We start from the raw sequence: 17,768 nt of genomic DNA on the forward strand, positions 1-17,768 counted from the left end.
GTATTTTAAATAATAATTATTTTTTTTAGTCCTAACTAAACTAATCTTTACTTGATTTACCAATTCTCGGTTGAAATTATAAGAATCTTTTAAATAACCTCTGAGTTGAATTGGTTGCCCATTCGTACACCTTTACTATGGAACATGTTCTTTACATATTTAAATATTTATAATAAACGATAAAAAAAAGTCGAGATGGCCCTGTGGTAAGAACGCGTGAATCTTAACCGATGATCGTGGGTTCAAACCCGGGCAAGCACTACTGAATTTTCATGTGCTTAATTTGTGATTATAAACTGCATGTGTCTAATTTCACTGAAATTCTGCCACATGTGAATTCTACCAACCCGCATTGGAGCAGCGTGGTGGAATAAGCTCCAAACCTTCTCCTCAAAAAGAGGAGAGGAGGCCTTTAGCCCAGCAGTGGGACATTCACAGGCTGTTACTACTACTAAACTAATAAACGATATATTAATTTAAATACTAAATTAAAAATATTATTTTCATATTTTGATGTATCTCAGCTCTGACAACCCTAAAGTCTGGTACCAGAATGCATTCTAATGATCCAAACGAACCAACATTTATATAAAACAACAAGATAGATACACTTAATTGTTTCTACAATAATTGTGCCAAATTCGAATATGTATAATCAAAGTTTATGTTTTGCAAATACTTTTACCTACTATTATTATTTATGAAAAATAAAGACATTGTGGTTATAATCACACGACGGGCCTTGGGTATTTTGCGCAATCCATGAACAGTGGTTAAGTAACTATTATCCAACTGACTCGTGGGAATCATCGCACATTGGCAGTTGGCACATTTGGCATCTAGAATCGACAGGGAAATCTAAAGTTCAACTCGCTTTGTTGTTGAATTTGTTAAAATAAACGACTTTTATGCACTTTTTTATGAGTAAACTTTAGGCCAGCTTTCAATGTGAATGATAAACGATTTAATTTTATAATACGAGAAGGTAGAATTCGGATATATCGTAGTTGATATGTATCGAGAGATGGTACAAGTAATTGTGCAAACGGTTAAAATATATAATTACCAAAGTAATTAATTTTAGAAAGCACAATCAACTTGCATCTATATGTTAATCCTATATTTATGTTACAAACTATTTACAGAGATATTATAATCGTTTTCTAATATAATAGGTACTGAGACGTTTTATTAATTTCATTTCAAAGAACAGAAAATACTGAGAAGTTATGAAATCTTAAAATAAATGTATAAATTACATGACTTTGTGCGTGAAATGGGACGATTGCCTTATAGAGACTGGCACAATACTTGACGAAAGTTATGAAAAAAAGTAAAAAACCTCGTAGTCGATTACTAGTAAAGGATTATTACAACAGATTGATTTAAAGATTCGCAAACAATAAATACAGACCAATCGTATATGGAAACTATTTTCAATTGTTTTTTTTTGCCTTTCGATTTGACGTCATAGAGATGATGATATTTTAATCCAATCAACCGCACCCTCACTAAAAACAATTTAAGTAAACAATAGTGTCGAAATAATGAAATTTTTTTTTTCTCACAAAATTGTAGACACAATTGTATTATCTTGCTTAATTAAATTAATTAACTAAAAATATATTAATAAGTAATTAATTGTAGAATGAGTTTGGATATCTATGGTTGTTCCAAAATATTTATAAATATTTAGGGACACTATTAGTGCAATGATCAAACTGAACTGATATAGAACAATATCAAAACAATATGGCAATTAAATTCTAAATTTAAATTTCGGTTGATAAGATAATAATAATTTGCCAAACAACAAAAAAGACATAACTTTAATATATATTAATATATCCTATAAAAGTGTATAAGTAATAAGTAAATAGGTATATAAGAATAATTGTTTCACACTATGTAACATTGTGTTCTATGTGCAATGTACATAGTTCTTTATATTAATATTAGAATAACAAAATAGATCTATTATTTTAGGTTTAAAGTATTCGCTAAAACTCCATTGGTCTTATCTATCAAATCGGACACTTCAAGTTAACAAAGCCACAGGCGGGCGCAAGGTAATGTTTCCATTAGTTGATTGCGTGCTGGAGATGGAATGCTCATCAAATAGAGAGCCAACATCATGTACCAGTAATGTAGCTATTCTACAGCTCTTATTACTAACAGAATAATGATCATTTTGCAATAAATATATTTATCTCCTGCAATTCCTCTAAGTAGCGGTAAGACAACTTATCATCTAAAAGTGGTTATTACATTTATGATATAGACTTGCCTATTTATAATCCTTATGGTAATTAGTGAGATGATACTTGTCAGCGATTTTATTTATATTTTACTATAGGCATAAACAATTTAAGGAATTATAATCACTGGTTACCCTTAAAATAAAAAATATTTCTTATGATCGTGAAACATACAATAATAGCATTTGCAATAATTAAATAGATATTATTAATAAATAAAGCTGGAGAAAGGTTTGTTTACCTTATACTCCCGCGCATATGAGTTGCATATAAATGAAGTAACAATAAGAGAGCGAGCGTATACGCAATTTCCGGTACGGCCAGGCGCCGTATCAGGCGAAGTACGTCAGGGTGACAAACGCCGTGTAGGGTGACTATATTATTTTTATATATACTACACACATTTGTTAATTATGAAAACGAGAACAACAATTTTTTATAAGATTAATCGTGAGACGTGGACGATTAATCTTTGTAGGTATTAACTTACAAAGATAATAATAATATTATTGTCTTAGCATTTTCTTAATGAATAGTAAAACTTTGCATGAGAAATAAGAGGAGAGTCCTCAAAAAACAAAGCTAACTAATCGATAATCCATGCAACTTATAATACAAGCCAAAATAATTTAAAGGCTTTTTATTGAGATATAATTAGGTCAACCCAAACGATGAAACAATCGTTGAAGTGGAGTATTTGTGACGAAATCTAATATGGGTTCTATGAATCTTAATGTTATTTTATATTGTATTTATTAGGTACTTATAAAATGATAGTTATCAAGTCTATTTTAGATTCTTGATATTACTAAATATTCAATTCGACGGAATTCCTAACTATCACAATAGTATTCGCATGGCGTGAATATTTTGTATTAATATATAAGCAGTACTGTTTTAAATGTTAACTTGCCAACTTTAATAGTATAATAATAATTTTTTTAACAACAAATAGCGAAATGCATTCAAATTACAAGGAGTGCAACATATAATCATTCATTTCGCAAATGTTTGCAGTTAAAAGAGTAATTTTTCTCGGCGCGTAACGTTGCGCGCGATTATCAGGGCGCAACGTGGCAACTAACACCTTTCTGCCCATTTGTTAAACGTAGACTACATCATACATTATAGCTGACATCGAATTGTGTGCGTAACGCAGATGGAGGCATGCTTTACATTGTTTGGATTTAAAAATAATCAAATTATGTCACTCGACGAAAAATAGCGACAAAACAGACAATATTGCATCATGCATTATTGCAGTGCAAACGCTTAAAATATATATAAATATTAAATAAAAAAGCATTATGAAAAATAAAATTAATTAATGAAAGCATAAGGTTAATTGGACAGCACAATGTATGTGTCAATTATTTGTACAAACTTTTTGTTCGAACTTAGGTAAAAATCTCTGCGAGAGTACTGTATTATTAATATTTGTGTTTTGTCACGTAGAAACTGTATTTGGTCACGTGTCTAAAATATTATTAACTTTTTTGAAAACTCACTAATACATTCACACCAGGCTACTAGTTTCTTCGCTCTTAGCTTGCTGAATGTACTTAAAAATATTTACTACATTATATCATTATGACCCTATTATATGGTAATATCAATCATTTACACAAATATACAAAACTAATAACGTTTAATTTTCAATAAATTATATTAATTTTGTTGTTTTTTTTGTAATATAAAACTTAGTCCAGTATGTAGTTTTATTGTTGTAGTTGCATGTGTATATGTATGTAAGAATGAATTTAATTTTTTTAAATAAGCACAACCCTATCAGGTGTGCATAGGTGATATTTCCAGACTACTGTTACCTATTCTTACGCTATCTTTTATGCTGCTTGCAGTTGGACAAACATTGTAATTACATATATAAAATAATAAACGATATCGTCTCTTTAAGAAATATCCCAAGGTCGCATTTGTTCTTCAGCTGACAATAAAATAAAAATTACGCTTATTTAATTCACATACGTTTCATTTATGTTCTTTGCTTATTTTTTGTTTAAAGTGCTTCAAACCTTGTGTTTAAAAGATATAACTTTAATAATATGCTTAAACAATAGTTTATTATTATTCTACTCATTCTAAGCATACAATTATATAGTATGTTCAATTCAATTTATTTAAAGAGATCTTTAAATAAGTTGAATTGAATTTTAAATAGAAATACTATTTATACAAATATTAGGGAAGTAATGCTTCAGAACATCTGGAAGGGCGATGTTTTTGAATCCTTTTTACGCTTGGACTTTGTTAAATATGAATATCATTTTTAAAAATCACATCGCTTGGGAATATACAATGCCTCCCTTACCTTTCAGCATCAATGGAAAACCTTTGAATAAAACGTATAAAAATCTGTAGGTATTCATTATTTTTGTACTCAAAGCAAACCTTTTTAGGCATCACGTGCAATAGAAAAATATCGTTCGACCAAATATGATAAAATTTATTTTTAAACCTTGATCGGCCTGTCGTGAATTTATTTAATGTCAGCGTAAAAGTAATAAAAATTCATATGATATTTAATTAATTAATTAATTGTAGCTATATTATTAATTGTTACTTCTCTGAATTCAATGTCGTTATTATTATATTGTTATTAAAATAATATATAAGTGGTCAACATAATTCCAGTATTATGTTACGAAAGAAAGACAACTAAGAAAGTTACATTGTTTTGAAATAACTTTGTGATTTTATACTCATTCTATAAGCCTTCATTTAAACTAAACAGGTTGATTAACTTAAAGCAATTAACTGACCTCTCAACCTTTTACAGGTGTACGTAAATATCATGAATAATTACATAACATCGTTGGAAGACCAGAAATGTAGATAAACATTCAAAATCTACGAAAACATGTTTGCTAACATTAGACTTAGTGTGACGTCATAGCCCAAAGATGGCGGCTCCATCGTGTGTTAGGTAAAGAGCGTTGACCCTATGTCAATGTTAATGTCAGCTGTTAAACGGTTACCTAAGATGTAGGTAACCGTGCATTCGTAGTCCGAATGTTTATGTGAGTTACAGAGTAATAAAAAAAATATCTAATTTAGAAGAATTAATTTCGATTTTAGTATAAAAACGTTGTCAAAAAGTTCAGTATTATTTGATTGAAATTACCATGTGACGTATATATATAATCAGACTAATATACTAATAAAATACTAATATTATAAATGCGAAAGTAACTATGTATGTGTGTCTGTTACGCTTTCACCGCTAAAACCGCTGACCGAATATTATGAAATTTGATACGAAGCAAGCTTGAACCCCAAAAAAGGACATTGGCTACTTTTTTATACCTAACACCTGTCCCCCTTTTCCCAACTTGCCGGCGTAATCTTGAATAAAATAAAACTATTAAAATACAGAAAGTAGGTACTTCGCTAGTTGATACAAACACGGATATAGAAAAACATAACATACAAAGTACAAACATATAACGCACTCTTACTAACATGCTCACACTTATGAATACACATGCAAACTTTTCCTCTCTTACATGTAATTTCATTTAAATTTATTTTTCATCTAAAAAAATTATTTTATTGAAAAATTAATTCACTTTATGGGATTTAAACTGGTCCCTTAGATACCGGTTTACCTAGCTTAGGGTGCCAGGGCGTCTTTTCATGCACCTATGTACAATAAATAAATTCTTCAAATAAGATTTATTATTAAACTTAACATTAGATTTCTAGGAAGTCATTCGATTGTTATGTTATATATGTATTTAAAAGCTTACTTTAAATACATATATAACATAACAATCGAATGACTTCCTAGAAACTTATTGCTTTAAGCTAGAATCGTCAGTAAAGTTTTATACGACTCTTTGAAAGTAAGCTTTTAAGTCTCAAAGTTTTATATGGATTTTAAGTATTATTTTTATTCGTCATATTTAAATTCACTTCTTATAATATAAAGTTGTTATCATGTCACATTTGTACGTTTAACGTAGACGTAGTGTTTGAATCTTAATCTAATAATATATTACTATAATACCTACTTTATTTTATGTACATTTTTATGAGTACTACGCAGAAGTATCTAGCGGTAAATCAATCTAGTCTAATACTTCCGCCTTTACTTGAAATTAAACGGATAAGTTCTAGAAAGTATTTATTATTTCACAAACGATTTATAGGAGCATCGACCTATATTTGTGCTTTACTCATTCAAATTATTATTAGGTGATTTCCTTCCCTAACTCTTAGCAAGTAGGACGCAATTTGCATGATGTATTTTTAAGATGATTTGTGCGAGTAAATGGTCGAAATAGTGAACGCATTGTTCGCTTGAGTCTAGTGAGAGGAGCCGACTCGCGCAGTGAAGCGCTCTTTATTACATTTTGAACACAATACGTACGGATGCCAGTAGATATGTATATAGATAGCTAGGTACAGTCGCGTAAAAAGCTTGTTTTATGGTTGAACGTGAAGCACAAAGAACACATTTAGAATTATTGTCGACATTTTTGTATTAACATTTATGGAAGGCGATGTAGACGGTCATCGTATACTTTGTGATAATTCTTTAGTATATAAAAATATACTAAACGCTACAGAATCACGGACTTATAAAGCTTTTAAAGCTAATAAAATAAACACTATCGGCCTTATTTTTTGACGAGCCGGTTGGCGTGGTTGGTAGATACTTGCCTTTCATGCCGAAGGTTGTGGGTTCGATTACCACCCAGGACAGACATTTGTGTGCATGAACATGTCTGTTGGTCCTTAGTCTGGGTGTAATTATCTATATAAGTATGTATTTATAAAAGAAAAGTAGTATATGTAGTATATCAGTTGTCTGGTTTCCATAGCACAAGCTTTGTACAAGCTTAATTTGGGATCAGATGGCCGTGTGTGAAAAATGTCCCAGGATATTATTATTATTATTTATAATCGTTGTTTAACAGGAGATTAGTTAAACAATGCTGCGTCTTCTTCTTTCGAATGTCAAATTAATAATGACAGAAAAAGCGAAATCAGCATTCAACTAGCAACCTCAGCAACGCATATTTTTTAGATAATAACCTAACTAATTGTCTCTAACATATGGTTTAATGGTCATAAATCAAAATGCTCAAACACCAAAAATATGATATTAAGTTGAGCGGTTGTGTGCACACTTGTCGTTCTTAACTCTTAAGGGAAGTCGTTACAGCCACCGCACAGGCAGTAGTGCAGTCACGCTACGGAGCCTCCATTTACCTGCCATTATTATACTGCATTTTGTTCCTTATCTATTTTGACATTTAACTCATGGTAATTAAAATCTCAAGGAGTAGGAAAATAAGTCGAATTAAGTTATTGTACTCAATCAACAATAATACTAGTGGTAATGTTGATCGAAAATTGTATTCGATTTGGGGAAGTTCATACTATCTGTATATTTTCTGGTACTCTCGTTTTATTATGTATAGCCTACTCCAAGCGAGTTGATATGAATAAAACATAGATTTTCAAATTCCATGCGATTTGCTTCTAACTCTGTTATATTATGCACCACAAACAGTTCACTATTTAACTAAACTACTTATATCCTAATCCTAAATTTTACTTCTAAAGTTTCGAAAGCAACTTCGTCGACATTAAAAACGCCATTTTTACCCGAATCGTCAATGAATATCATAGATTGTTCAAGATCTCGACCAATCATACCGCGTCAATTAAATATCAAAGTTGCTTATTTGTCGTTACTCATTTTGCGTTAGGAATAGATATGTGTGTTGGCAACTTGGCACTCTCAGTTTTATAATATTAAAAACCCGGTGAATCGAAAGTATATGAATATTGTACTGGTATCTGAAGGAGTCAAATGGAAAGTTGTTGCACCTAGATCATTTTATTTACAGTAGAGCAGTGAAAATTTAAAAGAATATAACTAATATCAATTTTTATAGTATAGGTCGACGGCGGTACTTATCCAAGCGGGCTTGCACCAATCTAATAAATTAAAATAAAACATTTTTATTCATATTATGTGCATACATTATTAAAAATGTATAATATTTAATAAAAAATATTAGAACATAGCAATGGTCAACAAAATGTTTAGTCATAATCCTATGCAATATTTTTATCGATCTGTTTTCGAAAATAGTATTTCAATTGATATAATTATATTAATGTACATGTATTATATTAATAGTAGGTATATGATATAGTAAAGAAACCTCCGGCGACAGTTAGTCGATACTGAGTATTCTCGTATTTAAACGTCACTTGTCAGTCTCGACAGCTGAAAGGGTGTGCCACAGAGCTATTAATTATGCAAATTTTAATATTAGGTTATTTCCATGGAAATTCATTCTTTCAAATTTTAACTAAAATGCTGGAATAATTTTGTTTATATTCGCAATAATACCTATAGGCATGAATCGTATTGTAGTATGTGAATATAGTGTAAATGAATCTGCGTATAAACTGATGACTTTTTTTATAACTGTTAACTCTTTAAAAATGATTAATGAATCTTTTAAAGTCGATGATTAACCCGTTATCGTTTTCGATTCCAGGTTCCATAATGAGTTGTTGGTGATCTTCTAACATCGGGCGTGAGTGCCGCAAGCACGCAAGATGACATCAGAGAGAGCAATCCCGCATTTGCGTGACATCTTCGGTTTGAACCAGCAGTACGATGGGAAGGCTTACGACGATAATGAAGATAAAACAAAGAAGTCTGTCAAAAAGAAGAAAGAAGACTTCCGCACCTACGCTAATGGTGACGTCAAAACTTTAGAGAGACATCTCAGCATGAAAAAAACCATACGAAAGAAGATTATGCGCGATCTGCAACAGGCGTTCGTTGAAGACCCTAACGAGTTTAAGGTCGAGAATACGAGTCCTGAAAAATTAAAAGCGGAACTCAGTGCGGAAGCTGTAAAAATCGAAAAGAATGTGCGGAAGAATGATCCAACGTTCTTAGATATGCTTCGAGGCGAAACTAGAGGAGAGGAGACGAGGGAAGAGCAGCCGCCGGCAGAGAAGACTAGCTTCTGGCGGCGTCTTACCATGAAAAACAAGAACAAAAGATAATTTATTTACGGGCGCCGTATAAGACTTTACTCCGTTTTTATAAATCTGCACTTCTTAAACGTTGCCTCAGATCATGTCGAAACTTCTTTGTTGTACTCAACAGACATATTGGAAACGATCAATAAAATAAATCTTAAATTTCTCTCATCAGATATTCTACCGTAAAACAGCAGTACTTGTTATTGTTGTGTTCCGGTTTGAAGGGTGAATAAGCCAGTGTAATTACATGCACAAGGGACATAAAATCTAAGTTCCCAAGGTTGGTGGCGCATTGGCTGTATAAGCGATTGTTGACGTTTCTTACAATGCCAATGTCTAAGGGCGTTTGGTGACCACTTCCCATCAGGTGGCCCATATGCTCGTCCGCCTTAAAATTCTATAAAAAAAAAAACTTTTGACATGCTACCGTGATCTACGTCCGGCTTATGGCAACTTTTGTTTTTACAGTATTTTGGACTTGAGATTAAAAAAAACGATGACAACATGAATTGACATTAGTGAGGCGAAATTACGTTTTAAATTAAATACTAGTTTTCTTCATACGTTTCATGAAATAATAATTTCATAATAAAAAGTTTTTCATGTTAGGTAGATTATAATTATATAAAGCATTTCATTATCTTAACTTTACTTGTCTTGGATAATTAAGTAGTTAGGTATTAAGTACTTATCAAATAATTTAAATTGATAAGTAAGTAACTACTTAATTATTAAAGAAAGTTTTTGTTCAGATTGTACCAATATACATATTTGTATTCTAAAGTACATGAGATTCACGAAAGATTTTAAATAGCGAATCTAAATGTCTATTAGAAAGACTTTATTATTTGAAAAGCGCTAATTAAGTCTATACTGATCGAACTATAGACGAACTACTAAAAAAGTCAGTTTTTCTATATTTTTAATAGAAAAACGATTTTCCAATAATTCAAAGCCGCTTTCGAGATGAAACGTACCTACGTTAGCAAAATGAAAAATTTGCACTTCAATGGGTGGGTTACTTATATAATTAATAAAAAAACTGAACTTTTTATGATGTTCGTTATCAACAAAAAAAAGTCATTTAGTTGGGATGTAATTCATGCCTATTTATATACCAATTGTTTTAAATATCGGTTCTTAACAATGAGAAAAATAGGTGCGTTTTATACAATAAATAAAATATTAATTATATTACATTTTACCTGTAAAATGTACATGTCTATTGCGTAGGTTTATTAAGTAAATAAATATTGGCTCGATTGCCCATTCTATATCGATATAAGATAACTTATATTAATAATATTATAGTGTATTCGATTTAATTATGAACGTACATATTTACTCAAAATATCAATAAAATCATAAAATTTTCTGATGTCAAATGTTGGTCGTGACTAAATTCAGTATAAGATTTCTATTCAATTTTGACCTCAGAGTAAAATGAAGACTGTTTTTCAAATAGTGTAAATTATGAATTAGTATCATATCGATAAATTTTTACATTTTTAAACCATAACTTCTAATCACTGCTTTAGTATTCAACCTTTTACATCTGTTGTATCTATTTATGTGTTAGTAGAACGATATATGTAACAATTATCGCATAATATTTGTAAGGCGCTTAAATAAAAGTAACATGCTAAGGTTTTAAGATCTTTCCTTGGTAACGGAGTAATGTGAAGAATATCATAGGCCATTGTTACTTATTATAAAAAATGATATCTCATTCTACATGTGATGTAAAATTAAGTCTAATAGTTTACGTAGATTTAAGTATTTCTTAAGTGGTATAATTATGCGAGGTAGTACGGCAATTCCTTGTTGTGACAGTTCATTACTATAATGCAATATAAAATTTTACACATTTTGTGTGTGTTTTTATTTAACTCTACACTTAATTAGTAAAACCTCTTTTCTTTCTGTGTATTAAGATTATGCCTCTTATTATTAATTATTATTGATGGATATATATTGTTTTTTTTTTAATATAGAACCATATGAATTGAGTCGAAGTCCCTTTATTTATAACAATGTTTTACTGTGAGCTTCAGAATGGCTGGTTGTCTGTTTCATCTAGCATTAAGGTGGTGATCATAAATTGCTACCAGTTTGCTACTATTTGCTACCATTAAATATACACATTATAAAAAAATAAGGCATATAAAAATGACCAGCCATTCTGATTTATGACGTTAGGTTGGCTGGTCAGCAGTTCGTTTACGTAAACTTGTTTCATTTTAAAGCTTGCAGCTATAACAAGAAGTTATGGATATCTATATTCGAAACTTAAAATACGATCGTGTGCTTTTTTAGAAATCAATGTGTGGTTGACAAACAAGTACACATATAAATATTTATTAATAATCATTTATTGGACTAAATAGCAAGATAATAGTAACTTGACGACACCCTCATTACCGCGACGGGGCGGGACTTTGGGGAGGTGGCCTGCCTGGCCGAAGTTGGAACAACTTTGACCGTGGACCGAATGGAAATGCTGGGCCTGAGAGTCTCCATATCCAAAACGGAGGCTCTCCTCTTCCACGGTCCACGGAGAGCCCCCCCTCGGGGGGCAAGTATCACCGTCCACGGGACGGTGATCAAGGTGCAGGCCCAGATGAAGTATCTGGGCTTGATCCTGGACGGGCGATGGAGCTTCAGACAGCACTTCGTGCAACTCGGCCCGAAGCTCATCAACACAGCTGCCGCCTTGGGTCGCCTCCTACCCAACGTGGGAGGACCGGGATCGCTATGTCGGCGCCTCTAAGCTGGCGTAGTGAGGTCGATGGCACTGTACGGTGCCCCGATATGGGTCGATGCGTTCACTGCTCACAACCGGGCCCTCCTGCGAAGGCCGCAGAGGGTCATAGCGGTAAGAGCGATAAGAGGGTATCGTACGGTGTCTTGGACAGCGGCGACGCTCCTAGCGGGCGATCCGCCCTGGGAACTCCAGGCGGAGGTGCTCGCAGAGGTGTACCGCTTCCGGGCCGAGGCGAGAGACCGCGGCGACCATCCAGGGTCGGCGGATGTTAGGCGGATCAGGGCTCTAGCCCAGCAAGCCCTGATAGCCCGATGGGAGGAAGATCTGAGGTCCCCCACAGCCGGCCTGGCGACAGTGGAGGCGGTACGTCCCCACTTAAATCGCTGGCTCAAAATAAAACGAGGCACGCTCTCGTTTAGGTTAACGCAGGTACTTACCGGACACGGCTGCTTCGGTAAGTATCTGCACAAGATAGCACGGCGGGAAATGTCACCTTCCTGCCACGAGTGTGGTGCGCCAACCGACACGGCGCAACACACCCTGACGGAGTGTGCCGCGTGGGGGACCCAGAGGCTTTCTCTGGCGGCAGTTGTCGGCGGAGACCTCTCCTTGCCGAGCATCATCAACGCGATGCTCGGAAGCGATGAGTGTTGGTCGGAAATGGTCTCCTTCTGTGAAAATGTAATGTCGCAGAAGGAGGCCGCGGAGCGGGAGCGGGAAGAGGACGCCGCTTCAAACCTGCTCCGCCGAAGAAGACTGGGGAGAAGAATGAGGCGCTATGCGCACCTTCTCCCTCCGCCGCAATAGGCGTCGCTGGGACTAGGGGGTTCTCAGTACCCTGGTAATCCCCATAGAGAATGGAGGCCTGCATACGCAGGCCACCCGTCAGAGCGTCGCGGTAGCATGCGCAAGCGATCCCGTGGCGCTCCTCGTTATGACGGAAAGGGTACCGCTGGTTTTTTAGTGGGTACTCCGTTGTTCGGGGCGCACTCGGCGCCTCGGACATCGGCGAGCCCCACATACCCCCCCACTGTTCCCGTGGGGGAAACGCGTAATGCGTTTTTCCAGCGTAAAAAAAAAAAAAGATAATAGTAACTCACCATCATCAACACAACACAACAAAGTCTTTAAAGTTTGGTTTGTTAGTAGTATAAATAATGAAATGGAAGAATTATTAAATAAAATATTTAAATGACTACCTAACTACACTTTATTGATAAAATCTCTGAATTTTAATAAAATATATTTATGATTTAATAATTTTGGTATGTTTGTGGTTTGGATACATTTATTTTCAAAAAAGATTAAACTGATGATTTAAAAGTGCTTGTAAGCCATATAATAGGGTATTTATGAATTATGATTGAGAATTGATGTTACTACTATTGGATTACCGTCAGTTCAGTCTCTGAGAGTGAGCCGTTACTTAGGTGCAACTCCCCTAGATGGAAGCACAATAAGTAGCTAGGTACCTATTTACCGCGATAAAGGTGTCAAATTTCAATTGTGCTTCCATCTAGAGGATATATAAGTAAATACTCACAGCGCCATCTGCACTTCGTGCACTAAAATCTATTATTGAATACCGTAGACAGTTTGTTTCTGTCTACGTTGAATACGTATTTATAAGCCTATTCCAATAGAAAAAGGAGTTGGTAAGTAACAAACAATTGTTTTAACATATTCTAATAATAAAAATTTCAGTTAAATATAAATTGAATATAAATGTAGATCTAACCCAGCGGTAGTCAACCTTTAAATTACGGTTAAATTTCATTGTTTTAATACCTATATCATTTGAATGAAAAAACTGCTTGTGACCACGAGCACTGCAGTGTCCGTTCATAGTTATTTAATTTGTAACAATCCCGAAAGCTAAGAAATCCTTACCTAAATATTTTCTATTTGCGGCCCGCGACACTCTATTTATGAATCTATTCTATGAAATACACTTATCTATTCTATGAAAATAAATAGCGAGGTATTCGATAACGAGCTACTATAGAAAATAAATAATGATTAAACGAACTTACCTGTACGTGAAGTTCTATCATAATTACACGAGGGCTTTGTCCGAAGAGATTAGCATAAAGTTATATGTAGATGTTGACAGTAAAAATCATATCATCGTGTAGCATTAGTAATTATTTCTCTTTTATAAAATTTACCAAAAACTTTGGAGCGACCGCTCCACCCTGCAGTTTTTCTGATATGGTCTAAATTAACACCCAGCCTATGTGCCCTGGAAGTAGCCGCATGTCTTGTACTATGGGCGGTATAAATTGACACATCGATTCCAGAACTACTTAATGATTTACTCAATGTGTGAGGTGTGATGGGTGTATGAGGTTTTCGAATACTTATAAAGGAATATCACCACTACGTAAAGATTATGTTTTATCTATATATCAAAAGGAAGGATTAACCCTGCACGGGAAGTTTTAAACAAATCTGGGATTTTGATACTAACCTCATTAACGAGAATTTTTTTTTTTTTTACTAATTTTGGTGATGGTTTGCACTCTACTCTGCTGTCGTCATCGCAAGTAAAGTTGATAATTTTTTTGATATTTTTTCTAAACTTAATGTATCGTTAGGTTACCAGTTTGCTAAGTAGTTAAGAACAATAGATGTAGTATCATACTTAGGTAACGGAGAACGTAAATGGAAAACCCCTTTAAAGAACCGTTTGATATGATCATCATTTATTATTTATTGGCCAAGAAGCAGAAAGAGAGCCGACCTATAGCTATTCAAAGTTCCATATTTTGCACCGAACTCATATAATTGCGTTAAAACATTATAATATTTGTTATGGACCCTACGTATAAATTTTATTGATTTTGCAAAATATTAACCATTTTTTTCAGGTATGTGTCACACTGCTTAACTGAATTATTTGAAAGTGAGGTCAACATTATTGGTATAGAAGCTAGAGGTATATTTCTTTTCAGAAGTGACGTCCTAATAAGACCCTGGCAACCAGAGTAATCTTCCGATCATCTCGATTGCTTTAATGGGAGATAATGAAAGTGTCAGAGGGTTTGAATATAAGGGGATCTAAAATTAATAAAATTTTACATAAAGAGTACCAGGGTTGCGTGGGCCAAAATGGTACTACCACGATCCCCTTAGCCTTATCATTAATTATTTTTCGCAATGTTTTCAAAATGACGGCAAATGGCGGAAAACTATAGAAATACATATCCGACCATGAAATTGTAAAAGCGTCTATTGCAAAAGTATCCGGGTTCGATGCCACGAACATTTTCATGTTCAGTCTACTGGCAATTATGTCAATTTCTGGATTTCCAAAATGTATAATTTTTCGAAATGCGAAATCTGACAGTTCCCATTTGATATCTGGATGGACACGACGTGATTCAGCATATCGACAACATTATCGGCTGAGCTAATATAAGATGCAAAAACAAACAGATTTCGGACCTCACACCATTGCCAGAGATCTCGAGTAACGTTTGTCAGGTGCGGGAACTGAACACCTCATACGATTTATGTATGTCAATCCGTAAGATCATTACGCAGTCGCGATAAGACTGCAAATATTTTTTATCCGAAAAATGCAGCTAAAATTTCTAGATAATTGATGTGACAGGAACGTTCTTTATCCGTCCACATCCCACTAACCCGTTTCCCACTACAGGCTGCTCCCACTACAGGATTTCCAAACAAAACTCATTTTATCTAATGTCAATTACCGTGCGAACGATTGCTTGGGACCACCAATCAAGGTCTGATAAATTTGATGGTGGTATGTTTATAAATTGGTCATAATTATCGTTTTCTTTAAAAGTTAAATATTTACATCGTTCAAGTTCTTTTGTATAAAGCCAACCGTATTTGACGGCTGGGCAGGTTGAGGTAAGTAGCCCTACTAAACTAGCGAATTGCTGAACCTTACAACGTTATATATATCTTACTACGGAATATATTTAATTCAGATTTGATTCTTGTAATTCTATCTTGAGGTTAAGTAACTTGTAAGTTATGGGAGTTAATTAAAAAACCAAGGAATTTACACGTGGTAGCAGGGGAGAGATTACTCTTTTCTGTGTTTATAATAAAGCCTAGCGCGACATGACATTTTAGACTATTGGATATAAAATATAATCTAAATATATTGTTGACAAGTGGCCACAAGATCGCAATAAGCTAATCACAGGTTACATAATTTTGGTGAAAACAAAAGGGGCAGTACATAAGCCGAAAGGTTTTTTTGTCAAATTGAAATCGGAGGTACTTTTTAGAGTGATAGGTTGCTTAGAAGGAGTTGGCTTTATGTCTGCTCCGGATCTTGAGATAGCCTTATTTGCTTTTAGAGTTTCAGCTAGGTTTTCGCTAAACAGCAATTTTGTCGCTTGCAATTGATCTTTAAGCTCTTTCGTCAAAGTATTAAGAATGAAGCTTCTTCTTATTGTTGAATTAGTGTACTGACTATCGCACACAAGCTTAATAGCGTCTATCAATGTTTGAATAACATCAGTATTTTTTGTTTCTGATGTCATGAAACTGCGGAAGTTCGCTTTTTTTGTCTGAACTCAATACCTTTGTCTCTTTTATGAACAGCTACTGAAATGGCAGCTACCACTCCGGGTTGAGGGTGGTTTCAATTAAGATACAGTTTACTGGAAGTAAATGTTTGTCCATGAGCTCTTTACGGATATCTTTTGGTAAGCCTGTCCTAGCTATATGTTGTAGGCGTTTAGCAAGATCTGGCTGAATTTCTTCACCAAAAACCGCTGCCTGGGTAGGATCGTCTCCTAGAATTAATCAGAGTTCATCATCAAGAGCCCCTGTCTGTTCAGTTGGCGGCGTCTGAAGATTGTTTTTTTCATTGGTCGTGGGTTCTGATGACCCTAGGGGAAAGTCAAAGCTATCTGAAGGCAGCTCAGCAGTGGAAGGTTACGCTGTTGACAATGAAGGCGGTCGCAGTGGCGCTTGTTGATGGTATTAGCGCACCTGGGGTAATGAAATCCTACCTAAGATGTAGGTAGTATATTTTGGTTAAGCGACAGTCCCAAAGACTGCATTCCCAAATTAATACTTTTATATTAAATAATAGTAGCTGACCGCATTATTTATTTATTGCTATTCAGGTACTCAAAATTCGTAATGAAGTGACGTACGTACGAAGTATGTTTTTTCTATCATTGATAACCTATTGAAATATAATAGGTTAATCGCACTACTGATTTAAAAAACTAATATATGATTTTATCTTCGATGCATAGCGTCTCTGCGGCAGTGCACCCGCAACGGCGCCGCCTGCATTTTCGTACTCTGTCAGCGATGAGCGCGATTCGGAACTCGAGCTGGATGACATTCTCCTCGATCTCGATGTCCTATGTCGATCACTGCTTCGTGTGCGTATTAACTTTTGTTCCAAATTTCTAATTTTGTTAGCTATATGCTGTCTTTCGTGTAGTATAGTATAGTTAGCATTTCAACTTCTAACGGAATGTATTAAAAAGCACAAAACAATTTGACGCGTACTGAGTAGCGGAGCACTCAACGTGTAAATGAAAAAAAAATTATCTCAAATATAGTGCAGACATCTAGTGTCTACTACACGTAACTTTATATCCTATATCATCTCGAGGACAAAGCATGAGTATAATTCTCTGATCCTATCGTAAAGGGTTGAGTAAGGTAAGAAGGTTGAAGTTGAAGGGGGAATAGAATAG

General features: G+C 34.3%; 1 protein-coding gene across 4 annotated transcripts in view; it reads left to right on the plus strand.

Moving 5' to 3' along the window:
• Window positions 1-11,169, plus strand: part of LOC126768745 (uncharacterized) — a 43,950-nt gene extending 32,781 nt beyond the window's left edge. For all 4 annotated transcript variants that reach the window (XM_050487029.1, XM_050487027.1, XM_050487028.1 and 1 more), the window contains one exon: window positions 8,801-11,169. In XM_050487029.1, coding sequence (XP_050342986.1) covers window positions 8,862-9,320 — 459 coding nt within the window. In that variant the 5' untranslated portion in view covers window positions 8,801-8,861 and the 3' untranslated portion in view covers window positions 9,321-11,169. The remainder of the gene's footprint in view (window positions 1-8,800) is intronic.
• The last annotated feature ends 6,599 nt before the right edge of the window (window positions 11,170-17,768 follow it).

This window comes from Nymphalis io, chromosome 5 (genome assembly GCF_905147045.1).
Source record: "Nymphalis io chromosome 5, ilAglIoxx1.1, whole genome shotgun sequence".
Lineage (NCBI taxonomy): Eukaryota > Metazoa > Arthropoda > Insecta > Lepidoptera > Nymphalidae > Nymphalis > Nymphalis io.